Here is a 27,944-nt window from a genome sequence, read left to right as displayed (position 1 = left end):
CAATTTTAAAGACATTTCAAATACTAATTGCTTTGGCATTTCCGCATTTGATGGTAAAATGCTTGGATTGGAATTCATAGCAATAAATGGTCTTGCACAACCGTTAATATAATGACCTGCAATTATTTTCAAGTCAATGTCAGTAAAAACTGTTACATAAAACTGAAAGATAAAAAGAAATATAAAACTAAAAAGAAAGAGAGCAATTTCAAAAACAAGTTGTGCTCGTGGTCTCACTCTTTTATTTGAGTCCCACATACATGCATTTTATTTTTTCTTATTTTATATCGGTCAGGGAACTAGTTGGCTGGTTCAACGAACTTGAGTAACATCCGCCCAAAAAAGTGGTTTCATTCATTTATTTTTTGCTTTGCCATGCCAACCATCGATCACTTTTTGCTTACTTTTTTCAATTTTCTTTTAGATACCTTTAGAGCATTGTGGTAAATATACATATATAATACTTGAAGTAACAAGAAATTAGTAAAGCTTTTAAAACTGACGGATTTCATTTTGGGCCTTGTGTCTGATATGCCTCTGACCTGGCTATGCCGCACATGTGTTGCCCAATAAATCAAAATTATAGAAAAAAAACAAATTCAAGAAATGAATATAGAGAGATGAATAGACTTGAAAGTTGTTTTTCTGTGCATGTGGTGTTAACCTGCTAGAAACTATTGCACTCTTAAATGTCAGTCTGGTTATGAATTCAGAAATTAATTTATTAATAAATAAGACAATTCGTCTCAAATACATCGCTATTTAAACACATAAAACACATTTTTATTCCAACCTATAGCCACATCTTTCTATCCTTATCGAATCGCACTGTTAGACTTAATTCTCTACATCTAACTATAACAATATTATAAAGCTGAAGAGTTTGTTTCTTTGAACGTGCTAATCTCAGGAACTACTGGTCCGACTTCAAGAATTATTTCAATGTTATTCAGCCCATTTATTGAGAAGTTACCATGCTATCAGAAATGATACTTAATTGGGAGATATTGACACTTTATGCGTGCACTGCGTCAATGGTTAAAGTTACACAAAAATGTGTATGACAGAATTTGTCTTCATAAAGAGTTCTAAAAGAAAGTCCGCGGCGGCATGCCAATGCTAACATTTTATATGGAAATATTTATTTAATAAAAGAACGTTTATCATCGAAGGCGTATTTATTAAAATGGTGTTAAACCCTTTTAAAAGCAAATATTTAATTTTATACAAAGATTTACAGCATTACCTTCGGAGATATCACTGTTTTTACACTTAGCAGCAAAATAATTATTGCTGTTGCATTTAATTTTGTTTAATTCCTTTCCTACCTTATTACTATGTTATATCGCGGTCAACAGCTAGTTTAAAATCACGAACTATTCAAATCAAAATCAGTTTAGAGGTCAAAAAAATAATATAAACAAAATATGCGGCCAAGGAATACAATGATCACAAGAACCGGTGCCGTGTTAACGGTCAGGCGTCTACTTATATTATCCTCACGCGTTTGTATCTTCACTGCGAGTTCGTTCGCTCGACACCATAAACCTTGACATCTTATATCCAAAGAGTTCCGTTCCAAAAAAAAAACATGTATTAAAAATCTATTAAAAAAACATGTTCTATCAGTTAATTGTGGTGCTTGTGGTGGTTTCGTTCGGGAGTTCCTACAGTGATGATGGCGAGGCTTATGTGGAGACAGTGACAGATGAATTAAGGGGTTATGTGGAGAGTTTAGAAGATGCACGGTCGGGAAGACTACTGTTCTCGTATCGACAGAACCCTGTCATCAATGTTATGTTACAAACGGCTGCCCCAAACTATGTCCCGAAACGTTCGGGAGACCTGTTTGATTTTTTGAGGGAATCTTATAAATTGCCCGGAGGTGAGTGTTTGTTATGTGTTTATTTACTTAACTTTTCAGGGTTAATAATAAAATCATTCATAGAGCGGTTAAAGTATCTTCTTGTTACAAAAAAAAAACATTGTTTATATCGGTCGCAATTGTTTGCAATCTTGGGCTTAATTGTGATCCTTGCAATTGTACATACAAAATTAAAGACAAAAGACGCAACGAACCAAAACGAAAGGACGTAAAAGGTGAAAAATAATGATCAAGTGCGAGTGCGTCAGTCGCGATACAGAGGGTCAAATACAAATACGCTAAAAATAAAAAAAATCGTTGAACGAGCAAAAATATGACTTCATCAATCGTTGCTTTAGAGTTTAGAGCTATCTTTATAGGGTGAAAAAATAGATCATGTGTGAAAGTTTTAACTGTCTAACTAGCACGTTTCATGAGGCGCAACCTGGTGACGAACAGACGGAAATACAAGGTCCTGTTTTAACCTTTTGGGTTCAAAACCCTAAAAATTACTTTATAATAATAACTTGCCAGAATGACTAAAGTAACACAAGCAATTTAACTTATTTATTACTAAAACACATTATATTTTTTACTCAGTTTGAATTGTCCGAGATTACTTGATAAGGTTATTAAGGTTAAGGCTTAAGGTTAATACTTCATGCCTTCATGCCTTAATTACAAATCCAATTAATATGATCACAATATATAAATATGAATCGGACCTACCGAATATGTACACAGAATTTCATAAGAATTGGTTTAGCAGTTTCGGAGGAGTTAACTTACGTACACCAAGAGAATGAGATAAAATTTCACTACGTTTCGTCCATAAAACATTTTATTTTGTCACAATAGGTACAGATCACAGAATGAACATTACAGACTAAGCAACTGATGCTGCACATTTTCGATCGAGTCTCTAATATTAATATCATGTACATTTTGTTACAAACTATATTAACCAACGATATGATATCGCCTTATTATTATGTAACCCCTATTTTGATAGGAAAGTATTGATCATCAGGACGTGTGATGTTAACAGCGCCAACACTAGTGCGCACATTAGGGTTGTTGCTTTTTTATCACAATAGGATATTTGGCAAAAAAACTGTTTAGTCTACGAAACAGATTTTCAAGAAATATTAAATACGATTTTTTTATTGTATCATCATTAAAAAGTAAGGCAGATTAAAAGAACTTAGGGCCGATTTTTCAATCGCCAGATAAGTTTTATTCGACGAATATGTTTGACGTTTTGACAGCTTTTGTATAGAAAATATGTCAAACGGCCATATTTATTGCTCAGTTAAAAGTTATCTGACGATTGAAAAATCGGGCCTTAGTCAAATACCCAATTCAAATTTTAAAACGGAATTTTCTTCCCTACTGTTTAATCAGTGGTGTCTTAGAGCTAGTAAAATACTGCACTTTAGCTTCAATTTACTAGGTAATACGGTTTCCTCCACTATTTATCGAAAGCCTAGTTCCACATATAAACATGTCGAATAAAATTATTCGGTCGTTGAACTAAACGCTACTTTCTCAGATTTTAGGACGAAGTTATGAGGTATTCGTGTCACGGACATCATCGAGGATTCGCGAAGATAATATATCTACTTGTTTTGTATTAACATTCCTATAATTAAACATGTAATTAATATTGTTTTATGAACAGTGTCTGGCCATACTAGAAATTACGGTTGACAAAATGTTAAAACTCTCTTTGAACTTGTATTTTCGTCGCAGTAAATACGAGTACTACATATTCTCCTTTCTTAAACAAAAACAACATTGAAAATGTGCACTGTACATTGAAACCTGAAAAACCTAAGTGTAGAAACATTTCATGCAGTATTGAAACTCTACAATGTAACCTAATAATAATGCGGATTGTTGTACATACCTATTTATATCTCGAATGTCCTAATCGAACTAGCCTGTCAAATTACTGGCAGTGGGCGAAACTAGCTGCAGTTTCGCCCACTGCTAGTAATTTGACAAGCCTTTGCAACGCGATATACCAAACTTGCTCTAGTTTCTTGAGCCAGCCAATGCCATCTTTCTAACCTTAGAAATATAATAACTCTAAACCATTTTTCATAACACCAGTATGGACTCATAATCATGATACGACTGACACTAACTATGAAGAGTTGGATTTGGTAAAGATAACAAAATCATTGGATTCTAACAAAATGTCTACTTTTCTATTTTCAGGTCTACAAGCCCCCTACGATGAATACGACTACATCATAGTGGGCGCCGGTTCAGCAGGCTCTGTCCTCGCTTCCAGACTCTCAGAGAATAAAAACATCACAGTACTACTGTTGGAAGCTGGCAAACCAGAGATGCTGTTCACAGATATGCCCGCCATGGCACCCTACTTCCAATCAACGGACTACTCCTGGCAGTACTACATGGAATATCAACCAAATGTATGCACTGGTAAGTTCCAAATATTCTATCTGTCACCTTCACACCATTTTTTAATCTAAAGCGTAATCATATTGTTCTGAATCCGTTTCAAATTGTTAAGGTACTAAAACGAAGGTCATAGAGTCAAAAACGTATGCGGAATAATATGAGCTTATTTTATTATTTTATTAAAACTGAAAATAATATCAAACCAAGGTATATTTGTACTTCACTTTTGCCGCAGCTAAAACCAAACCAACGTTTATTGGCAGACAAAGGACAGTTCTACCTAATCCTTGGATTATATTGATTAGAATATTAATTTAAGTGCTATCAAAACAGCTATCCATATAAAACTTAAGAACAATGACTCCCTAAACGTGTAAATCATTGGAATTCCAGGCATGCTGAACGGACGTTGTTTTTGGCCGCGAGGCAAGGCTGTTGGCGGTACCAGTGTTATCAACTACATGATCTATACGAGAGGCAGACCCGTGGACTGGGATCGCATCGCCGCTGATGGCAACTATGGATGGTACGAAATTGACACATGCCTGCTTCCTATACAGTCATACAAAACACCGGCATCACTAAGTTCTAATTCAGAATAATCGTATTCAAAGCACGAATAACATAAATGAATATATTTCATACATTTCGCGTCTCTGCTGATATCATAACAATTACCTATAATAGACTATTACTGCCTTAAAACAGACTACGAACATCCGTCAGAACAATTAGAATGTAACAAGTATGATTTTTTTATGCTTATTACAAAATTAGGTTAACAACTCAAAATAGCTAGACATTGATTTTCTTCAGAAGGTCATATAATTTCATAATTCGAAGTACATGCAATATAAGCGCCATCTCTTGAGTTCAATATCAATTTAGACTTAAACGAATGCACGCTATTGCAACTGTTCAAGAAACAACTTGATACGTTTTACTATCATAGGTGGCGCCTATGCGCCGCCGTGAGTAAAAAAGTAATTGCCATTCATTGTTTAATGTTCTTGTGTTTTTAGGAACTACGACGAAGTTTTGAAATATTACATGAAATCTGAAAAAGCAAAATTAGGAGGTTTAGAAAATAGTCCCTTTAGAAGTCGGGACGGGGAAGTGAATGTTGAACATGTGGCAGTAAGGTAATTGAACTTATATTCATTTTTATATAATTTTTTCTTACCATGTAATTCTTATGTATTACAATTAATTTGCTATCTGTTTCAGAACAAAACTAGTGAAAGCATTTTTGGAATCTGGAAGTATCCTCGGCTACCCTACCGTCGACTACAACTCTCCGCATGAGCTGGGCTTTGGTTACGTGCAAGCTACTACGGTCAACGGGCACAGGGTCAGCGCTGCCAAAGCCTTTTTACATAAACAAAAGAAAAGACGCAACTTACATATACTGCCTGAGAGCACAGTGACTAAAGTCTTAATAGATCCTTACACAAATACTGCATATGGCGTGGACTACGTCAGAAATCGATTAAAGCGTACGGTCAGAGCACGCTCCGAAGTTATTCTTTCTGCTGGACCAATTGCCTCACCACAACTACTAATGCTTTCAGGTGTAGGACCTAAAGAACATTTAAGGTCTGTAGGCATTCCGGTACTAAAAGATTTACCTGTAGGAGAAACCCTTTACGACCACATATGTTTTCCATCACTAATATTTAAATTAAATACAACAGGAATTAGCTTTAACGAAGGTAAAGCTTTAAATTTAAAAGAATCGATCGCTTGGCTTAGAAACGCGGAAAGTGTTTTAGCCACACCCGGTGGAGTAGAAGGCATAGGGTACATTAAAACACCGATATCAGATGATCCGGAACCCGTTCCGGATATAGAACTCATCAGCATCGGTGGATCAATCGCTGCAGATGGCGGACCCGGCGGCAGTAAAGCTGTACGCAAGGGTATGAGAATACGAGATGAGGTTTTCGATTCAGCTTTTGGAGAGGTAGATAACCCATACACAGATACATGGAGCGCATTCCCAATGTTACTCCACCCGAAATCTGTGGGCCGAATACAACTGAAAGATAACAACCCATTCAGTCATCCTCTAATGTATGGTAATTATTTGTCTAATCGCAAAGACGTGGAAACGTTTATCGCTGCTATTCGTTTTATGCAGGCGCAAGTGAACACTCCGCCGTTCCAACGTTTAGGTGCTACGATTCATAAGGCTGACTACCCGATGTGTCGAGGTTTCGTGTTTGATTCGGACGACTACTGGGAATGTGCTTTGCGGGCTCTTACAGCGACCCTGCATCATCAGATAGCAACATGTCGTATGGGCCCAGAGGGTGATCCGCGCGCTGTTGTCGACCCAGAATTGCGTGTGTACGGTATTAATAGATTACGCGTTGTCGATTCTAGTGTAATACCAAGAACTGTCAGCGCACATACACATGCCCCAGCTATGATGATCGGGGAGAAGGCAGCTGATCTAATAAAATGGACGTGGAATCGAATATGAAAATGATAACTAGTTAGTATAAATAAATTATTTAACTTTTAAGTTATAGTCAACATGTAAAAACAAAGAAGAAAGTTTTTAGTTTACAACTAGTAAAATAAATGACTGAACAATAATCTGGTTTTATTTAATGTTTTATTCTTCAGTTTAATCAAACACAAAGATTACAACTGTTTTGTAATGTAGGTTGGTAAGTATGTACTTAAAAAGACGAATACCTTTACATCCACACACATCCTTAGTGGAAAATAAACTTATATTATGTAACATTATTTAAAAGACAAGTTTTGATTTTTTGCGGTTGATGACTACAGCGCTAGGCCATTTACAAGCTTAAGTACCGTTTATTTTATTGATACCAACTAACCTAATTTAATAGTAACAGTATTAAGGCTTTTACACATTTACCGTAAATTGGGTAGCTTAAATCTTTTGTATATCTTATTAATCTATACTAATATATAAAGCTGAAGAGTTTGTTTGTTTGTTTGAACGCACTAATCTCAGGAACTACTGGTCCAAATTGTAAAATTCTTTGTGTTGAATAGACCATTCATCGAGGAAGGCTTTAGGCTATAAACCATCACGCTGCGACTAATAGGAGCGAAGATACAATGGAAAATGTGAAAGAACAGGGCAAGTATAAATCATAACTTATATCTTCTACCCACGGGGACGAAGTCGCGGGCAACAGCTAGTTCTATTATAAATGAATTTAGAACCACCCTTTTGAAGTCAGTTAAAAAACACTTCATCAAAGTCAGGGTATATATATTTCACTCTGTGAACGTCTCAGGTCGTTCATTTTATTCTGTGCACACCGGTCAACTCGTTTTTATCAAAATCTTGAATCAGATTACGGTGGGTCGACGGACCCATCGGCACTCTCACCGCGCATGCCGGAGAACTGCAGTGTACGAATTTACGGGACCAGTCTGATCAAGTTTTACTGATAAAAAAGGTACAAAGTGACTTTGGGTGCATACATTAGTACTTATAATACAGTAAGAAGTCAACCACCCCACAAAAACAAAAATGCAGTGATTAACTAACCTTAGACATTTACAAGATTTTAAACAGTTATATATGTGTATACAAAACATACAAAAACGTAGATCCAAAATTTTGTCCCATGTGGGGTCTAAAACGGTATGATGACTTCTATTCCTTCTATAAAAGGAATCCGATTCGTTCATTTGTTCATCTTAAATAATCTACGAATACATGCATGCAATTGTTCATCTACACGGTAGCTTTCAGAGAGCAGAAAAACCCGCACGACAGGCTTAGACAAATTTTTTTATTTAAATAATAGGTCTGGTAAAGCAGTAAGGAATTTGGTCCTTGTACCGCTAGGGGTTTTACTAACATTCAAGTCACATGACAAATACACCGAGACTCAGGATTGGTGACCACAACCACCCGGCTATCCGAGCAGAAAGAATTCGCTTTGCGAAATTGACGTCAAAAAGCCATATAAACAAATAAGTAGAAGGTAGGGAAGGGAGACCTTTTCTCTAAAGTGAGACAGTAATGGCTCGTAAAAAATAAGTATTAAACCAGCTTGACAGTTGCATATCGCTCGACTGCATACTGCATGCGGGCCTTACGTAACTCAACTTATTTCATTACAAAAATCATTTCATCTGACCTGTTTCATTTAGGCTTACTGACGCACACAAAGTTTCCTTTGCAATCATTCAGGTGCTTATAAGTAAATAATTTCACAATTCATCAAACTGATTGATAAAATTAAAATCTCCTGTAATGCAGACTGAAAACATGGAATGATCTCTCGATCTCTTAAGTGCGCTCTTATCTTCCAACCAATAAATAACCAGAGACAAAAATGAAAACTCAAATTATTTATTTCTTAAGGGAATTTGTTAGAATATGCTTAAAATTAAAGATACACCACATTTTGGAACTATTAAACAGGTTATTTACATCTTTCTGTTGTAAAGCTATAAAGCCAACTTGCCAGTATACTTTCAAACCTTCCAATTTTGATATCATAAAAAATATTTCCACCCAGTATTGCAGGGATTGTATAACATTATTGACAACAGTTAAGGCTTTTGCAACTCAACATACATAATTTTGGCCCAATAACCTTGCTCTGTATTATATTTTGGTAAACGAGATTTTTTTCCAAAACTTACGTTCAGTCGGAATAACGCCGTGACGAGTATAAGTAGTACTCTGGCTCAACCCAATTCAAGTTCAAAGTTCTAATACAAATTTAATTCAGGAAATAAAAAAAATATTATAAACAGTTAAACCGGTTGATGCAAACATCTAAATCGCAAGCAGAGCTCAGAACAAAGTTGATCACGGCCAAGAACAGGCTCGTTCTATGAACCATGTGGAACATTAATTTATTTATATTTATTTTTTTAATTGTTAAGATTTCGGCTTCAGAGTACGATGAAGCGACTGTGACTGTTGATGAGGAGGATTACGCGAGATCCTGGGAATGCCGGGGCTACTGCGGCGAGAACGTGTTTCGATCTGGAAGACTGAACGATTCTCCTATGAAGAGCAGGGTTCTAGATGCAATGATGAGCTCAAAGATTCTGCCTCTGACTAAAGATAAACCGGATCTGTTCTCGAGTTTCACTGACCAGTATGATCTACCCAAGGGTGAGTGTTCCATGTTTTAATTATTATGTAGGGACAGTTTTTAATATGTGTAAAATATTAGCAAAGAGGAAGAGTGTTATTTATTTTATCCTTGTTGTATCTTTTCAGTAAGAAAGGTACATTCCTGACATCTTTAGGACGTCAAGAGGATTAATGTACTTGGTGATGTGATAAATGTGATAATACCAAAAAAAAAAATCAAAAAGGTACACTTTGTAAACAGCGGTCATTATGTATGTCAATAACCGTAGTTTGTTTTTGTCCAAACTCGGTTTCGCAAGTCCGTGGTATTAATTGGTGAGCTAACAGTAAATAATAATAGAAGCGTCAATGAACTTGATCTTGAGTTAGAAGTAGGTTAATATGCGAAATAATCACAATTATTATAGACGCATACATTTTATGACTTCTATTAAGTATGTCCACAAATGAAATTATATTTTACCATTTCGGTAAGAATTGGGGCATGATCCTCGTCATCATCATCATCATCATCCACAGCCTTTGTCTTCCCACTGCTGGGCATAGGCCTCCCCTTTCTCGTGCCAATTTCTACGGCCCTTTACTATGTTATCGACCCGTCTCAAACTTTGGTTCGTTATTGGGTATCCACATTAGGGACTTGGTCTTGGAGTTTGATGTCTGTCTCCATGGCTCTCCGTATCACTGGTACATATTCCTTTTTTATGGATGTACCAGCCAAGCATCTTTATCAGAAACGAAGTGTTACATTGTTATTCTGAATATTATTCTATCATAATTTATCCATATACTTATTATCCGAATATCAAACAGAAAACCTGTTTTAGCTGTGTCTGATTATCATTTTTAGGGTACCGTACCCGAAGGGTCAACGGAGCCATTGCTGAGGCCCCGCTGTCTGTCCGACCGTCGGTCATCAGGCTGTATTTCCAGAACCGTAATAGCTAGGCATTGGAAATTTTCAGATTTATTTCTATTCCCGCTATAAAAAAATAATAAAAATCGGGGTGAACCGACGGTTGTAAGAGTCATAAATTTGATAGGTCATAAATTAATTAGAGGGTACCCTCAAATTCATGTTTCTAAATGGATCCCTCAGTATAGCCAGTCTGACTCGCCATTAACCAGTCTTTACCTTACGCATGGCAGACCATCATAAAAGTATCATCTCTCACATTATATTTTAAATATAACTGGTTTAAATAAACACACATAAAAATAATTAGTCACAAAACGTGTTCAAAAAGTTACACGTGAATATTATATTATGCGTACCAGAAATACCCTTGAAAACGCACTAGTAAAAGAATCAAGGAAGTCAATGTATATCACAAGTTTATACAAAGTAATAAGGAGCAATTAAATATAATATAAACTTTGTGAGTTGTGGAGGACATGTGCGTAATGCATATTATGACATATTCATCCATGATTGTTCTAATGACAACTATTAATGAGAGGTGTTGTTTATGTGAGTGAATTTAATTAGAATGATAGTGATATACACACAGAGGAAGGCAGAAAGAGATGGATGAACTTTAGCGTGATGATATTATGACAAAGTGAAGAGATGAGTGTAAAAGACAACATATATTGCTCTTACACCAAAATTTTAGGGACAAGGTGGAAGTGAAATATCACCGGACATGTGCGAGTCGGACTAGCGACACACGAGAGTTTTGCACCAATGGGCTAAAGACAAGGAAATCGGTTCTGTGACCAGGTTATTAAGTCACCTACACACATTTATGCCCATAACAACCGTTGCTTAAGCTATTTAGTATTTTATACGAATAAGAATCATTAGCAAACGTAGTGTCAATATAAATGGTATTTATAATACATCATCTGTCTAAAACGTTCAACTATCTCGCGATGAGGATTTATGAGGCAAGGCTAAGGAGCGGAGATATTATGTCCTTACCACCGCATCTCTCATATTCAGCTACAGTCATTATGATGCGTTCCATAATTTATATCTTTACCTTAAGTTCATGTTCATCACCTCACCTTAACATTAAATTGTGATGACTGCTGTGTTTAGAAAAATAGAAATGGAAATAATCAAGCAAAATTTTAAGCAGCATTAGTTCTATAAATAGAAAACCAGTCTGAGGTATTTCAAAAATAACATTTTCAAAAGAACTCGGACACTGACATACAATAAGTCAGTTTTTTAGTATAAACCTGTTCTGTGCATATATTAGAAGAGACGATAATTTGACGAAGGTTGAAATAAATAAAAAAATGTAAATTAGGCGTTTGATTAGGAAGTATGTATCTACTAAATAAAAACACTAATTTATACAATATAGTTCCTGATCGAAATGTTCTGAGGTATAAAAAAAATAACAAACTTCCGTGAGTTAATTTTAAACAAAAGTGATCAAGAACTCGGGTTCCTATAGTTTATTTCATGTCATAATTATTTGTGTCACACTATTATGGTGCTAACAGTAGTACTAGCTATTGATTTTCATTGGCACTAATTACATAATTTAAATTAAAGGGATCATACTAAATAATTCGTAGTAAAGTAATATTTCAATAATTGTAAAAAAAAACTATATTTTGTGTAATATGACGACACACACATTTATAAAAACTCAAAACAAAAACATACGAAATTACTTTGAGGAAAACCAATTAAACCACATACTACCTAAATTAAAAATTCCGAAGGATTTAGGAATATGAAATTGCAATTTGCGGATTTTTTCCGGACTGCGTTAGAATGAGGGTAATTATTACTGAACCGGTTTCACTACAATATTGGGTAACTTGGTGACGAAGATAAGAATATTATTTTATTGTCCATTTAAGTCTAAAATAGCATTACAAGTGAAAAAGGCGTAATGAAAGAGAGCTCTCACGATTTTGGACATGAATCCTCTTACTTCTTTATACAGTGGTGATAATGACGTCACAATTGTAGCGCCAAGTATCTTAAAATGTACAGATTGGCGCTGCATGCATGTCTGTCATAGGAGGCCGTTATCCACTGGGAAACATTTCATAGGATGGTTATATCATTTATTCATCATATTCATGATCATTTCCGCAGGTTTCAAGGGACCCCTGGCGGAATACGACTTCATCATCGTCGGAGCCGGTTCAGCGGGCAGCGTGCTGGCTTCCCGCCTAAGCGCCGGCGGCAGAGCATCAGTGCTGCTGTTGGAGGCCGGCCAGGGAGAGTCCATCCTCACCGACGTGCCTATACTGGCGCCGCTGCTGCAGCAGACTGGATACGTGTGGCCCTACGTCATGGAATATGAACCTAATGTCTGCACTGGTAAATCCTTTTTTAGAAGGTTTTGTTTGAAAGTTTTGTTCAATAGTTAACATTTTGATAGGGATCCACATCCAAGGAACAACAAACGCCTACTACTACTTTCTACTCCTACTTGCAATCGGGACTTACAACATGTGAACATTAATGAGTAGATCCATTAGACACATAAATAATTGATACCGAAGAAAAGTTAAGTAGTTTTTATGATTATGTAAAATATAAAAAAGAATGCTACGTACCTGAACCAGTAACAATTCTGTGTGTTCTATGATTTCAGGGATGGTGGATGGGAAATGTTTCTGGCCGCGAGGGAAGGCGGTGGGCGGGACTAGTGTAGTCAACTACATGATCTACACCAGAGGCTTGGAGGAGGATTGGAACAGAATCGCCGCCGCGGGGAACTATGGATGGTAAGATATGATCGTTAGATACTAGCCTTTGTAATATCAATTATAGCCAAGTTACATTTCTCCAAGTGACGATACAGACAGAATCGCTCATATCTTTTGAACTGACAACCCAAAGTAACTTAACTTATAGAAAAGGAAATGTTCCTTTGCAGATTTATAGGATTTTTTTCGTAACTAACGTATAATATGATGTAACTTTGCTTAGAACCTCTTTTTTGTCAAACTTTTCTGTAGCAATTATTCAGTTAGGGAATAATGGGAAACTGAACATATATTGCTTAATACCGATTAAAAGCTCCGCGCTAGCTAGTACTCAAAGTTCTTAGCGCGAAAACTATTTTGAAATGACAAGAAGCAAAATGCTGCTGGGCAGTACATTTGAGCGTTCAAAACATGATAATAAAGGCGTGTTAAATTCAACTAACTTCAAAAAGGACGAGTTTCTCAATTCATCTGTATTCTTTTTTTTCAATTGCAGGTCGTACAACGAAGTGACGCAGTACTACATTAAACACGAACGGGCCAACCTGAAAGGTCTGAAGAACTCGCCGTGGCACGGACGCGACGGAGAACTGTCCGTCGAGGATATACCATTTAGGTAATAATATAACAAGACTTACTTATATCCAACCAATTCATTGCAAACGTATACCCACTCTTATAATATACATTTATGTTAAATATACATACTATTATAGAATTAGTTATACTTCTTTGTATAGTCTGTAAAAAATATCATTTATTTTTAATTATCTCTAAATGATGAAGCTTACTTTTTGTTTATTTTTTATAATTGAGCTATTTTAATTAAATTACAGATCAAAGCTTTCAAAAGCTTTCCTGGATGCAGCTAAATTATACGGTCACCGCCGAGTAGATTATAATACCCCAGACGCATTTGGATTCAGCTATATCCAGGCAACTTTACAGCGCGGGCAGCGTGCCAGCAGTGCCAAAGCGTTTCTTCACAATAATAAGAAAAGGAAAAATCTACACATTCTTACTACGACTAGAGCCACTAAAGTTATTATCGATCCTTCAAATAAGATGGCTGTCGGAGTAGAGTTCCACAAAAATGGACGAGTGTACCAGATCAGGGCTAATAAAGAGGTTATACTATCAGCTGGTCCTATAGAATCACCACATTTACTCATGTTATCGGGTGTAGGACCCAAAAAGCAATTACAATCTTTTGGTATTCCTGTGATACAAGACCTAAAAGTAGGCGAAACTCTATATGATCACATTTCGTTCCCTGGTTTAGTTTTCACTTTAAACCAAACAAAGTTAACCTTAGTCGAAAGGAAAATATCTACGATTCAAAATATATTGCAATATCAACAGTACGGTGACGGGCCCATGTCTTCCTTAGCCGGAGTGGAAACTATCGGATACATTAAGACTAACGTATCTGACGAAATAGGGGACTACCCAGACATAGAACTGCTGGGCTCTTGTGCATCACTAGCATCTGACGAAGGAGACATCGTAGCAAAAGGAATCCGCCTCGCCGATTGGCTTTATAACGATGTTTACAAACCAGTCGAAGGGGTCGAATCTTTTACAGTACTATTCATGCTTCTACATCCAAAATCGAAAGGTTATTTAAAACTACAATCTATTGACCCCTACAAACAACCAAGTCTGTTCGGCAATTACTTGACTCACAAGAAAGATGTGGATACAATGGTGGCAGCGATACGATACATCATCAAACTCGTGGACACACCACCGTTCAGAAAGTATGGAGCTAAACTGTATCGGAAAAAGTTCCCCAACTGTTTGGAACACGAGTTCGACAGCGATGGCTACTGGGAATGTGCTGTGAGGTCCATAACTGCCACCCTTCATCACCAGATTGCTACGTGTAAGATGGGGCCTCGGTCTGATCCCGAGGCAGTGGTGGACCCTGAGCTTAGAGTACATGGCATTAGTAATTTGCGAGTGGTCGACAGTAGTATAATCCCGAGGACGATAGTCGCGCACACTAACGCGCCAGCCATCATGATTGGGGAAAAAGCTGCAGATATGATCAAAAGAAGTTGGAATTTATATTGAACGCACACTTTGACTTTCAGAATGTAAATTGTTTTATCAACGATGCCAAATGATATCTTGATTAAGTACTTGACTGGTCGTTAGGATAATGTTAATTTAATTGACTATTATTAAGTTTATATTTAAGTATTTAATACGTAATTGCTTCCGTAATTTTGTTTCATTGAATTCCGCCCCAAATCTTATCTATTTGATAACAACCATGAACTGTTAAACGCAAAGAAATCCATATTGCCGCCTGAAGAATGTACACAATACCTACATGTTATTTCATAATCATAAAGTACGCGCTGATAACTAGATTATTTTGTACGATAACTAGGATGATATTATGTTCAATAGTCAGATAATGTATTATTATAACTTGTCACTATATAATCGCAGCTAATCTGTGGTACTGATATGGATCACCTGGTTATAAGTGTAAGTATACAATGAGAATAAATTAAAGTAATAAGAAGTGGTGTTGAACAGTCGCTCAAAAATGAAGAAAGATAGAAGACAGGGTATGTTTATTGTAAAAGAACCCTTTATGTATAATGCCTTTTGCAATTTTCGGAAAATTTGTCGTGCCCGACACATTTAGTATTTGGAAGTACAGACTTGTTCAAACGGCGACTTTTTTTCTAAAATACAACTTAAACTAACTAACTAAAACTTCTGCCTGGCCTTATCCCAAGCTATGTATATCGGGAACGGTATCCTTTCCATCGGTTGAATAATGCTTTTACCAGAAGCTACTACATTTGACCTCCAGAACCCATTTTAATTTGTAATGGACTTCGTACCGTAACACTAAAAAATAATACTTATAATCCAAAAGAATAAATAAAAAAATTGTTCCAACTACGGAACGTTGGTACCAGTATAACAGTGAAATAACTATAATTTCCGCTTCATACAGGAAAAATGTAGATATAAAGTGTTCAAGGGAAATACTTATAACATTAAGTATCATTAGAATACTGCAAAACACTCTGTAATATTGCGCGTAGTGATAACAATAGTAATTGTGATAGAAAAATAAATATGGCCTAAATCTGTTGTTGGGCAGTTAGGTGCTGATGTTCTCAGCGATAGGTAGTTGGTACCATTACACAGGGACTCTAAAATTTATATTTCCAGAGCACTTACGCTAATTGATTCATGTCACTTGGAACGTGTTTCCTATAAATTTTCAATTGTGACTACGGTATGCGATGTATTTGTATTGATATTTGATACTATGTTATGTAGCAATCCAAGACCCAGGGACAGTTCAAGGTAAATAAATAATGATTCTAGATAGGACTCTAATACTAATAATACTCTAAATAGGATTCTAATAGCTAAGCCCCAACCTAACTTTATTCTCGCCTTTCAGAACAGTAGCAATAACCAAAAGTCCTTAGAAAAACTTCGTCTTCTAAATTGATATTTTGCATATTATTCTTTTTTAGTCATACTAATTGTTATCTAGCTGTACATGAGAGTAAGAGTGTTTCCGATCAATGGATAAACTTTCGCTGATTACAAACACCTGTCCAGTTAAGTACACGAGCACTTGATAAGATAAGGTATCGGTTCATTGACGTAATATACATAATAGACATAGACTTAATATATTCACTGCATTCACATCTTAGCATATTTAGATAGAAAAATTCCGACGCTGGGAACGATTTAACCGTCTGATAATTACGTACAATTTGAAAAAAAGAGGGGCACTAATTCACCTATTTACAATTGCCGGAGAATGGAATTTTAAATACATTAAATTTCCAATTATTGTGTTGGCAAAATGCTTAGGAGAATACGAATAGTGTGAAATTTAATACAATTTCCATTCATTTATCGGCAATTGTAAATAGCGAAATCGGGGCCCAGTTATATCGCCATCCTACTAACTAATTATAAACGCGAAAGTGTGTATGTTTGTTATTCTTTCGGATTTCGACGAAACTTGATACACAGATAGTTTTTAACCAGGATAATACATTCTACCTATAATCCATTTAGGAAGTCAAATTAATATCAATTTTTAAACACGTTGAAAGAAGAATAAAGCCGGGTCTGGGGTCTACGGACGATTTTATCAACGCCATAATAATAATGGCGTAAAATACCATAATAGTAATGTTTGTTTCCTTTTGACTCAACCTGCTTAAAGCGCCGAATCGATCGTGAACAAAAATACTTTTATATGCGTTTTACGACGTAGCTTGCGTCAAATTAATCTCAAGTGGTTTGAGGAGAACGAAGTCGATTTTCCTGAATGTAGTCGAGGAAAAATAGATGCCGGTTTGAGATAACATCACGATCAGAGACTATTAATAGACCATAATATTACACACAATATTTTGCATCTCAGAAAAAAAGATACAAAATAATTTTTGATAACTTGATGTTGTGTGTAAATAGTGTAACTATAATAAGAGTTAATTAGTTATAATATGTCTCAATTTAAAACCACAAGTTATGCGTTTGTTATCACAGAACAGTTATTCGGGAATTCCCGGCATGTATGTGTCACAAATATGGAGTAGCGGAAACACGTAGGTAGTTTAAATGTTTGTAGGTCGAAAACTACTTCAATCGTTTTATGATAGAAAGATACAGATAGCTGTGATATTTGAATGCATATAATTGTCTCAATATGCAAATTTTAGAATATGTTAAGTAGTAAAATATTTTAGGCTACTTATTGGTATTTTCTGAGGTACTAAGTATCTACTAAGAAACATTCACAAATGTTTTCAATAAGGAACTTTATAGTAACAATAGTTGAGTGTGTTTCTAATTAGCGACGCCAATCAAATGGTCACACCTATCGTCATTAAAGAATGACGTCACGGCCTGCTATCCTTGTAATTCAAGTCTGGACTTTTGACATACAAGGAAAAATATCTCGTATCTACCGTGTATCAAGAATAATGTTCCTGCAAGAATATTTTAATGTAAAGAATAAGAAATAAGTACCTACACAGTTTATATAAATATTAGAATCTATTAACTAAAATTGTCAACATTCAATTACTAAACCTATAATTAAGTACATAGGTGTAATATCAAGTTTAGTTTGTATTGTTTATTTTATGCACAAAATTATGCGCAAGCGCTGTCATAGAGAAGATTATTATTGAAGGTCAGTTATCTAATAAGTACCAAGTGTTTTTTGGGCGTTGACCTAATGGTAGGTATGATAATATTGCACACCTTTAGATCAGTGTATTGTGGTACCATATAAAAAGCACGTAGATAATAATAATTATCTTCATTGCACATCCAATCTCAGTGGATGTAAATAAATGTTTATATTCAATAGCTGTTATCTCAGATAAGAGGTTACTTTCTTATCAGTGTCTCAAAAATATGATAATTTGATTGAAATTGCGCGTCTAACACTATTTTTTCATTATCACACAACTGCAATAGTTGATTTTCAAACAACACTACAAAAACACCGCAAAACTTAACAAAAACAACGAGGAAATAATGTTTATTAAAATTAATTGTGTGTACCTGAAACTATCAGCGCCTCGTTCGGCCCCACGGTGTGTATATTGCCCATGTTTTTCACAAATCACCAGAAAATTCACAAAACAACACAAATTTTCACGTAACGAAATAAAAACAACCGACGTTAGATCAATAAATACAACAAACAACCATAAACAACACCTTCACTTTCATTAAGAGAAATGCCGGTTTTGTTGCCAGGTTTTTATCAAACTAAACAAAAACATTGGTAGGTCAATTTTAAAATACGGAACATGGGTTTCATGTTTCTGATTCTTGAAAAGTAAAAACATTGATTCAACCAATCCAACAAAAGATATTTTCGCAAACAAAGATAGAAAACAAAATATTTAAATAATCGACTAAGATGTTTTGAGTAACATCTAAAAGTCCATGCAGATTGCAGAGACAATTCACCACTATGGATTTAACGTTGTAATGGCGGACGCATTGTGATTGTTTGTTGAAAGAATTTGTACTGTAGATGCGAAATAACCAAAAGCAAACTTAACATTAAGTGTATTTAAATTGTAAGTGTCTTTTATGTACTTAATATTGCAAGCATTTCAAACTGCTCGCAATGCCTGATATTGATGTTATCACTCATGTCATGTAATCAAATCAGCTTTCAACCCACAATTTTTTTACTTCACAGTTAAAGCGTGGTCATTTTATTTAGAAATATGTCTGACACAAGTGATCTTGATCGTCAAATAGAGCAGCTCAAAAGATGCGAGATAATAATGGAGGCCGAGGTTAAAGCGCTGTGTGCCAAGGCCCGCGAAATACTTGTCGAAGAGAGCAATGTCCAGCGGGTAGATTCTCCTGTTACGGTAATTATGTTTCACATATCTCTGTAATTATGCTACTACCAGAATAACTTAGTTTTGAAAAATCGTACGATGAAGTAAATGACACTACACCGCAATAAAAACATTGTATTATGGCCCTTTAAATGTACTCTTACTATAATCTTCCGTTTGAGTATTCTATCATTTGTGGGTCAGCTTCTACAAAATTGGCTAGATCTTTGTATCTATCATTGCTAAAAGATTACATACATTAATTGCGGTACAGTTAAAAAACAATAGAAACACTGAACAAAGCACTAACCTTATGTTCATTTCAAAAAATTGTATGTTCTCAGGTGTGTGGTGACATTCATGGGCAATTTTATGATCTGAAAGAGTTATTCAAAGTTGGTGGTGATGTTCCTGAGACCAACTATTTATTTATGGGTGATTTTGTAGACCGAGGATTTTATTCAGTGGAAACTTTCTTACTATTACTTGCATTAAAGGTGAGTTTATTATGAAATTTTAAGCTTTAAATGTGAAAACATCTATGTTCTATATGTGTATCTAATGTAGGCCATTGACACTTGTTACAACAACCTGTTTGATATCTTTTAATGCTAGCCAATTGAGTTTACTTTTGCTGAGTCAATATGCACATCTGTAGATTGTCATAGTTGTATACATAAACAGTTTGTGAATCCTAAAATGTTCCATGAGTTGGTTAAGCATACTAAAAGGATAACCTTTACAGGTTCGCTACCCAGACCGCATCACACTTATTAGAGGTAATCATGAGTCAAGACAGATAACACAGGTATACGGCTTCTATGACGAGTGTCTCAGGAAATATGGATCTATAACTGTATGGAGGTAAGTCTTATAACAAATCAAAATAATATCAGCTTAGAAAAATGTGCCCTTTAGAACTAACTTAAGCTACCTAAGCAGTATTGATTGAAGTGAAACTACTTTTACGGATTTTATCGCGGGTATCATGGTAATGGCCAGTCTGCCCGTGACCATGATACCTGCAAAGGTGTCAAAACGTCGGGAACTAAAATCAAAAATTAAACCGCGATAAAACCTGTAAAAGTAGTTTCACTTCAATGTCTAAAATTCGCGTAAACCTAAGAAACCACTAGTAGTATTGATCTTAGTATTACAGAGTACTGAGATCAAAACTGCTTTAAAAAGTCTAGGTCTACAGACTATAGACTCTGTAGAGTAGACCTTAAATATTGAGATAGATTCCATGTAATGTTGGCAATAAGTTTTTTTGGCTAGACAATGTGTATAGCCTTGGACTAAAACTAATATTCTAATTAGCCACATATCTACTAAAGGTTGTCATCATTAGCATCATTTATTTACAGTGTGTCACTGTTTAAATTCAAGTATAAGATAGATAAGGTGATACAATGTTTAAATAATAATAAATACAATAATCTCACTTATCACTTGTATGTGGACTACATGTGAATAGAGTATGTGACTTAATCCAAAAATATAAATCTGTGTAGTTTGCCAGACAGATTTTCAAAAAATTTATTTGGTCATATCATTAAAAAGTAAGGAAGATTAAAAGCACTTAAGATGCTGAAAGGTAGTGGGAGCTTAAACATCTCTTGCTCGTAAACATTACATGAGATTTTAAATCACTGTATTTACCTAATGTTTGATTTAAGAGATGCAAAAAATGGTTTCCAAAACTTTTGGAAACCATTTGTCTGATGGACACGGTTTTTTTTTTCGTCAATTACCCTATTGCAAATAGACATTAGATTGTGATTATTCTATTAGTATGGACAGTAATTATTATGTAACTATAATATTTGAGTTTCTCAGGGTAGGCATTGTCTTTTTGGTATTAACACGCAAATTAATTACGAAAATTTTAACGAAATATTTCATCTTGCATCTTACGTACTTTTACATTATAATCTGATACAGGTATTGCACAGAAATCTTTGACTACCTGTCACTGTCGGCGATCATCGATGGTAGGATATTCTGCGTGCACGGTGGCCTCAGTCCCTCGATACAGACGCTAGACCAGATCAGAACCATTGACCGCAAGCAGGAGGTTCCTCACGACGGACCCATGTGCGACCTGCTGTGGAGCGACCCTGAAGGTTAGACAACATTCTAAATAGCCAAAAAAGGTTTTATCGCAAAAAGGCCGTTTTGAGGCCTACGGAATCTAGATGCGGTGTTCCAAAATTCTTTCCGAAGAAATGGCCGGGATAAAATGGCTCCATAATTCTAACCCAATAACAAATGTCAGAAAATATTCAAAATGTAGTTATGAAAACATAGATACAAACAAGAATTTTGTCTTTAAAAGAAATATGTTTTGTCACCAGAATTTTGTAAAACCAGGTGCAATGATGTAAATAAAAAATGCTTGTATGTTGTATGTATGCAATATGATACTGAATAATGAAATCTGCTGAGCCTCAGGACCACTATGAGGTACACAGGAAAATCATTTTTTGATACAGACATCTCATGAAATATTAATTGCATGATTTCAGAATGGCAGGTGTAAAATGGAAAGTCAATGACCTTACCCACACGAAGCACACTTGCTGTTTCATAGATTAAACACAACATTTGCATATTTTTTAATTTATAAAAAAGTATAGGCGTTTCAGTATTAAAGTTAAACTAAAATTTTACATCAAGGCTTTATTAAGAAGGTATTAATAAGGCTTTAATAACAAGGGCAAAAACAATAATCTCTACTATTTCAAAATAAATAGTTGTGTATGCAAAGACTCGGCACCTGTGATCTACTAGAGTAAATTTGATGCAAATGTAATAAAAAAATACATATTAAAACTTAAAATAATGCATATTGATTCACTCGATCGATAACATGATCTAATTTCACCACTGTGAATACTTTAGGCCGTATTTAAATAGGCCACTGAGCAAAATGTGTCCTTTAGATGCAAATGCCATTATATGCTTGAATTTACCAAACAATTTGAACAACTACATCTATACATGTATGTATTTTTAATTCCTAGACACACAGGGCTGGGGTGTGTCGCCGCGCGGCGCCGGCTACCTGTTCGGGTCGGACGTGGTGGCGCAGTTCAACGTGTCCAACGACATCGACATGATCTGCCGCGCTCACCAGCTCGTCATGGAAGGCTACAAGTGGCATTTCAATGAGACTGTCCTCACTGTGTGGTCTGCGCCTAACTACTGTTACAGGTACTTTTTTATTTTATTTTAGTTCCAATTTGGCGTGTTTCATAATTAAGAATTTGGAATAACCTCTTCCTAAAATGAGATATGTTGGAAGACCAGTTCTGTTGACGGCATTATTTCCGTTCGTTACAGATGCGGCAACGTCGCCGCTATACTAGAGCTCAATGAGAACCTTCAGCGAGAGTTTACAATATTCGAGGCTGCGCCGCAGGAGTCGCGGGGTGTGCCCTCCAAGAAACCACAAGCCGATTACTTCTTATAATGTTGCATACAATAGACAATTGACACATGAACGAGCGACCCATCTAGTATTATGTACTGTTTTACTGTAGTGACAAAACATTTCAATGTGGAAATAATTTAATTGTGATCTTAAGACTGGTGTTGAATTGTAAGTTGAATGTGTTTATTTTAAGTAATTGAATGTGTTTAATTCATTTGCTGTTTCTTCGTACGCCCTGTGAGTTACTGGCGTCGAGTCACCCACACAGACGGGTATGGATCCTTGGGTGTAACAAACCACCCCTCACCATACCTCGTTATGTACCAAAAAGGTGCGAAGACGCAAAATGGCGTTCTGAAGATAATTTGGACTTTAAATCAATGGTTTAGTACAAACTTTCAAGTTCTACAACTGAATATTAGTTAAGTTCAATCCTTTTCTCAGACAAATAATTTATATCGTATTCTTTGACCTAGCGTTATTTAATCCAATTGTTATTGAATGTTTAAAACAATATTTTGATTAACAGGCATTTCTATTGATTTTGTAAGTCCCATTCAAAGTTAGATGGCATTTTACCAATTTTTAACTATGCCATTGATTAAGTTAATACATACTTTAATTTTATAATTAGAAGGAGAACAGTTGATGAAGCAGTATAATTAATAATGATACATGTAGTACACGTCAATGTGTGTCGAACAATGTGTAGGATAAGATGAGTGTTGAGTTTTCGAAGCATGTCCACTGCCCAGGAGCCACGCGTGCGATGCGTGCGGTGCATGCGACTGATAAGATCGTATCGATATCGGTCTAATGACCCCTCGCTGTGTCGTCAGATAGTAACATGTGTAGTATCTTAAAATAATTCAAGTAACTAAGAATAAAGTAACAAGTCGGCCTTTAGTGCTTACTGCCGTGTATGTTCATATGTGATGTCATTCAACACTGCCGTTATTAATACTATGTAAAATTAAGGAGATTATAATAATGTATGCAAGAGTTAACACGTTTTCGAAATGTAGAAATATTGTTAATGATCTTTACAAATGAATATAGAAATCTAGTGCAAATTGCAAGTTTTTTATGATAGTCTCAAACACATTATATAAAAATAGTTTTGGGTACATGGCATAAGTAAATAGTATATTGTACACTGACATTTTTGATAGTTCCTTTATTTTCGTAGATCTCCCTAAAATTCAAGTTCCCTCTTGATAATACTACACATTGTAACAACCTACTTATTAGCATTTAGGTGCAAAGACAAAAGAATAGAAATGTATTCGATGCTTAATATTCTATACACATGATTTTTAATTATTAAAAAGGGGAGAATTAATTAAAAATATTTTTAGTTTCATTGAGCACCTGGCATTGTGAATAAGAAATTGTGATGGTAAGGAGTTTCACAACAATTTTGGTATGACAGTGATGTGATCTCTATTTAATTATTATTGCTAAGCTGGTTACTGTGAACCATATTATGTTATTGATCAAATCTACTAAAATAAGTGTAATCCTATGTGAAAACCCCAGTTCAACATTATTGTCTTAATGTGATAAACCAACTCTCTAAAAATGTACTTCAGATATGGTCAATAACCTATGTGGTGAATAACTAAAACGTGTCTCGAAATCAGATTTACTTAGAAAGAAGGAAGGCTTAGTATGGCTAGCAATATTTTTTATTACCTCTACGATATTCTTGTGGAAGTAATAAAAATTGGCCATGGCTTCTCGACCATGCTGTCGTATGTATGGTCATACTTAGTCTTATTCCGACACTTAGTGGCTATGGCCAAATACCTCCTCTTACAAAGAGTTAGGAACCAATGTACCAATAAATTAACTTTTCAATATGTTTACCTCAAATTATACTCAACCCATTGTTTCAGAAAATAATAAATTCGCTATAATGTTAATTATCATTTTTTTATTAGAAACTATATCCAGTTTGTATCCCTACATCATTTTATACTATTAATTATTAAAATGAAATGCCATCATTTTTTTGTATTTTATTTTTGAAAAATATAAATTTCAACTACATAACAAAAATTAACACTTATGAGGTAGCTAAATTGATCACATGATTTTTATGTATATTATTATTTACAAATTGTCGCTATAAATTATGATTTTTGGTTGTCAAGTTACATAATTTAGGTAATATGTCTCCGCATTTTGTAGACACTTTTATATCTACTATGTCATCAGCTCGAGTCGGTCCTATATTCAAAATGGCAATTTTCTTTTGTTCCTCTTTGGCTTGCAATATTATTCTGTAGCTTGAATACACAGTGAGACTAGACCCCAACACAAATACAGCATCACTAGAGGAGACTTTTGATCTTATAAGCTCCACTCTCTCTTTTGGCACATTGTCACCAAAAAACACTATATCTGGTTTTAATGGTCCCTCACATTTTGGACAAAGTGGTGTTTTGAAGCTATCTACCTGTTCCTGAAAGATAATTTATGTGTTAGTAGAGTACTTGGATACCTTACTTATTGAACAAAGAGAAAAGGTGTAGACCTACTCTCGATAATTCCACATCTCCATCAGGTCTTATCATAGTGAAGCTGCTCCGCATATCAGGATTATTCTTTAGAAGCTCTGCCTGTAGATCCTCTCTACTAATTTCATAAGGACACTTCAAACATTTGACAATGTACCCTGTACCATGAAGTTCTATTACATTTTGAGAACCAGCCTTGTGATGCAGGCGGTCCACATTTTGTGTTACTATTGATGTTACTCTCCCAGCCTGTGAAATTTAATGAATTTTGTTGAGTGAATGGTGTGGTAAATAGATTTTTTCATGACTGATTTTGCTATCAAGCAAGGTACACTGTTGATAGATGCATATTTTTTACCTTTTCTAGCTCCCTTATGGCTAAATGTGTGACATTAGGCTGCACAGCACTAAATCTTTCCCAACCAATGAAGTTTCTAGCCCAGTATCTCTGCCGCACCTTGGGATATTTTACAAACTCTTGGTATTGTATTGGCTTATGATTGCTACGTGCATATAAACCAACTTCCTCAGATCTGTAGTCAGGTATACCTGTTAATAGAAGAATAATTTATTATAATTAATTAAAACTTTGCAAGCATATTCGAGACACTCAAAATGTTTTTTTATACCTCAAAGCTCTTACCAGATTCTGTTGAGATACCAGCACCAGTTAAAATAAGCATGTGTTTGGATTTGTCCAAAAAATCTTTCAGAATATGAAAGTCTTCTTCGTTCGGTGGTTTATGTTTCGGGACGAATACTACTTGAGCACTAAATTGTCTTACATTTACTGATTTCAAATGTTTCAACATTTTATTCTTAGAGCTATTTCTGCCCGATTTTATAAGAATAAGAAATTACATAAAAAACATACTATTCAGGAAATAGTAGGGATTTGAAAATAGTTAGGCAAAAATATTTTTTAACTGTACTTCAACGTTAAGTTACAAACAAACTATATTTAATTGTAAAGGAAATTCGATTTTGTTTTAACTACAATAATTTAATAACATACGAGCAAGCAGATCAGATTATCTAAATATTTAAATGTCATTGACTGACATGGACATTAGGCATTTTGACATCTAAGGTACGTTTAATTTATTAACGCAGAACTTGGATTCGTAGGACCAATTTATAAAACATTAAGTTTGGACTCAGAACAAACCATTCCTTCGTTAGGTACTAAATGCTACATTATTATGTCACAGTTTTAATAAATTATAGATTAACGTCAACTGAAATCGTTTTGTTTGTATGTTTTTCTGTTCTGTTAGAAATCCACATCTATGCATCTGTCGATTCTGTCGTCTATCTGTCATTTTAGGTTATATTTTGGAAGCGACGTAATAAAAATAGCAACAATGACTTTATTTCGAATAAAATCCGCTCCATTTGTGTTAATTGAAGACGATCTTACAAAAAATATTTTACCCTTATTGATTGAACTTATCAAAGACGAAAAGGATCATGTTAATTTATTTTGTTATGAGCAGCCTAGTACCCTCTGGAGGAATGTTTTAAAACATCATTCCAATATCAACTATCATGATGAATTTAATAGCGATTTGTCCAAAAAAAGTGCAAAGTGTTCAGTAATTATAGACTCTGTTAACCAAATGGCTCTTAACATGGGTTGGCATGAAAGTTTAAAATGTTTAAAAAGACTACAGAGTGATCCAAATGTAAACAGGCTTATCTTAGTGTTACACAGGGACTGTATGTTACACACGGCCAAGCTACAATCTCATTTACATCATATGGTTAATGCAATAATATCATACGACAACACAAATCCACAAAAAGTATGGGTTAAATTGAAAAAGGGTAGTAAGGTACTAAAAAGCGAAGAACTAATTACATATGACAATATGAGCTCAAGTTTGAGGTTCACCCCTGTCATAAAAGAACAGAAGAAAGAGGAGGAGACACCAAAACTGTTACCAGGAAATCTAACTACCTTCAAGATTGAAGTAGACCAGTCTGAAAAGATTCACAAGGATAACTTGAAACTTCCTTATATGAGTAAGATACACGAAGGCGAGAGCAAAGTTTACTATGAACCTGATGCTGTTGATGATTGGGATGAAGAAGACCCAGATGAAGACCTTGATATATAAATAAAATTTTACTCATAATGTTTTTTTTTATTTACTTAAACTTACTTATTTGGTGCATTTAACATTTTTAGTAGCTAAAATGTTTGTGAGAAATCGACTGTATAAAAAGGAGAATGTCTTGTTCTGGAACTACCTACTTACTACTCCCTCCTTTTCTTAACATTTCTAGTGAGTTGCATTAGTAATTACCTCTAATTTTTGACATACTTTGTCTTATTGTATGATTCCTCATGATAAGCATACAGCGATGAAACAATAGGTGGGTATGATCAATAATTTTTCGACTTCCGTGGCCAATAGCCAAATTTCTAGACAACCAGACTGACTGCTGTGCCAGATTCCCATATCTACAATAGCCGATAAATTCATGGAGGTAAAATTTAAGTTTGACACTAAATCTA

The 27,944-nt window shown here is 35.1% G+C and overlaps 6 protein-coding genes across 7 annotated transcripts in view; 4 read left to right on the top strand and 2 right to left on the bottom strand.

Moving 5' to 3' along the window:
- The window catches only part of LOC113503171 (flotillin-2), a 247,890-nt gene extending 229,061 nt beyond the window's left edge, over positions 1-18,829 (bottom strand). Inside the window, exon 1 of one of the 2 annotated variants that reach the window (XM_026884998.1) lies at positions 18,666-18,829. In XM_026884998.1, the coding sequence (XP_026740799.1) occupies positions 18,666-18,714 (49 nt within the window). In that variant the 5' untranslated portion in view covers positions 18,715-18,829. The remainder of the gene's footprint in view (positions 1-18,665) is intronic. The other variant, XM_026884999.1, reaches the window with a different exon arrangement.
- LOC113503158 (glucose dehydrogenase [FAD, quinone]-like) lies at positions 12-6,895 on the top strand. The gene is made up of 5 exons (XM_026884979.1): positions 12-1,885; positions 4,088-4,315; positions 4,688-4,820; positions 5,317-5,436; positions 5,522-6,895. The coding sequence occupies exons 1-5, from the start codon at positions 1,618-1,620 to the stop codon at positions 6,777-6,779; spliced, it is 2,007 nt and encodes a 668-aa protein (XP_026740780.1). The 5' UTR covers positions 12-1,617; the 3' UTR covers positions 6,780-6,895.
- Positions 7,473-15,782, top strand: LOC113503159 (glucose dehydrogenase [FAD, quinone]-like). The gene is made up of 5 exons (XM_026884980.1): positions 7,473-9,422; positions 12,469-12,696; positions 12,974-13,106; positions 13,585-13,704; positions 13,925-15,782. Exons 1-5 carry the CDS (start codon positions 9,143-9,145, stop codon positions 15,162-15,164), a joined length of 2,001 nt encoding a protein of 666 aa, XP_026740781.1. The 5' UTR covers positions 7,473-9,142; the 3' UTR covers positions 15,165-15,782.
- A 247-nt stretch (positions 18,830-19,076) lies between the features above and the next one.
- Positions 19,077-24,826, top strand: LOC113503175 (serine/threonine-protein phosphatase 4 catalytic subunit). The gene is made up of 7 exons (XM_026885004.1): positions 19,077-19,192; positions 19,318-19,495; positions 19,810-19,962; positions 20,211-20,329; positions 21,410-21,591; positions 22,492-22,681; positions 22,811-24,826. Exons 2-7 carry the CDS (start codon positions 19,346-19,348, stop codon positions 22,938-22,940), a joined length of 924 nt encoding a protein of 307 aa, XP_026740805.1. The 5' UTR covers positions 19,077-19,192; positions 19,318-19,345; the 3' UTR covers positions 22,941-24,826.
- An 83-nt stretch (positions 24,827-24,909) lies between these two features.
- Positions 24,910-26,449, bottom strand: LOC113503174 (NAD-dependent protein deacylase Sirt4-like). The gene is made up of 4 exons (XM_026885003.1): positions 26,067-26,449; positions 25,782-25,972; positions 25,445-25,672; positions 24,910-25,368 (listed from the first exon to the last, which is right to left on the bottom strand). Exons 1-4 carry the CDS (start codon positions 26,233-26,235, stop codon positions 25,030-25,032), a joined length of 927 nt encoding a protein of 308 aa, XP_026740804.1. The 5' UTR covers positions 26,236-26,449; the 3' UTR covers positions 24,910-25,029.
- Positions 26,450-26,702: 253 nt separating this feature from the next.
- Positions 26,703-27,561, top strand: LOC113503176 (elongator complex protein 5). Its single transcript, XM_026885006.1, has one exon. The coding sequence runs from the start codon at positions 26,713-26,715 to the stop codon at positions 27,541-27,543; it is 831 nt and encodes a 276-aa protein (XP_026740807.1). The 5' UTR covers positions 26,703-26,712; the 3' UTR covers positions 27,544-27,561.
- The last annotated feature ends 383 nt before the right edge of the window (positions 27,562-27,944 follow it).

Source organism: Trichoplusia ni, chromosome 18 (genome assembly GCF_003590095.1).
Source record: "Trichoplusia ni isolate ovarian cell line Hi5 chromosome 18, tn1, whole genome shotgun sequence".
Taxonomy (NCBI): domain Eukaryota; kingdom Metazoa; phylum Arthropoda; class Insecta; order Lepidoptera; family Noctuidae; genus Trichoplusia; species Trichoplusia ni.
The sequence above is the reverse complement of the archived record's forward strand: the minus strand, read 5'-3'. Positions and strand labels throughout refer to the sequence as shown.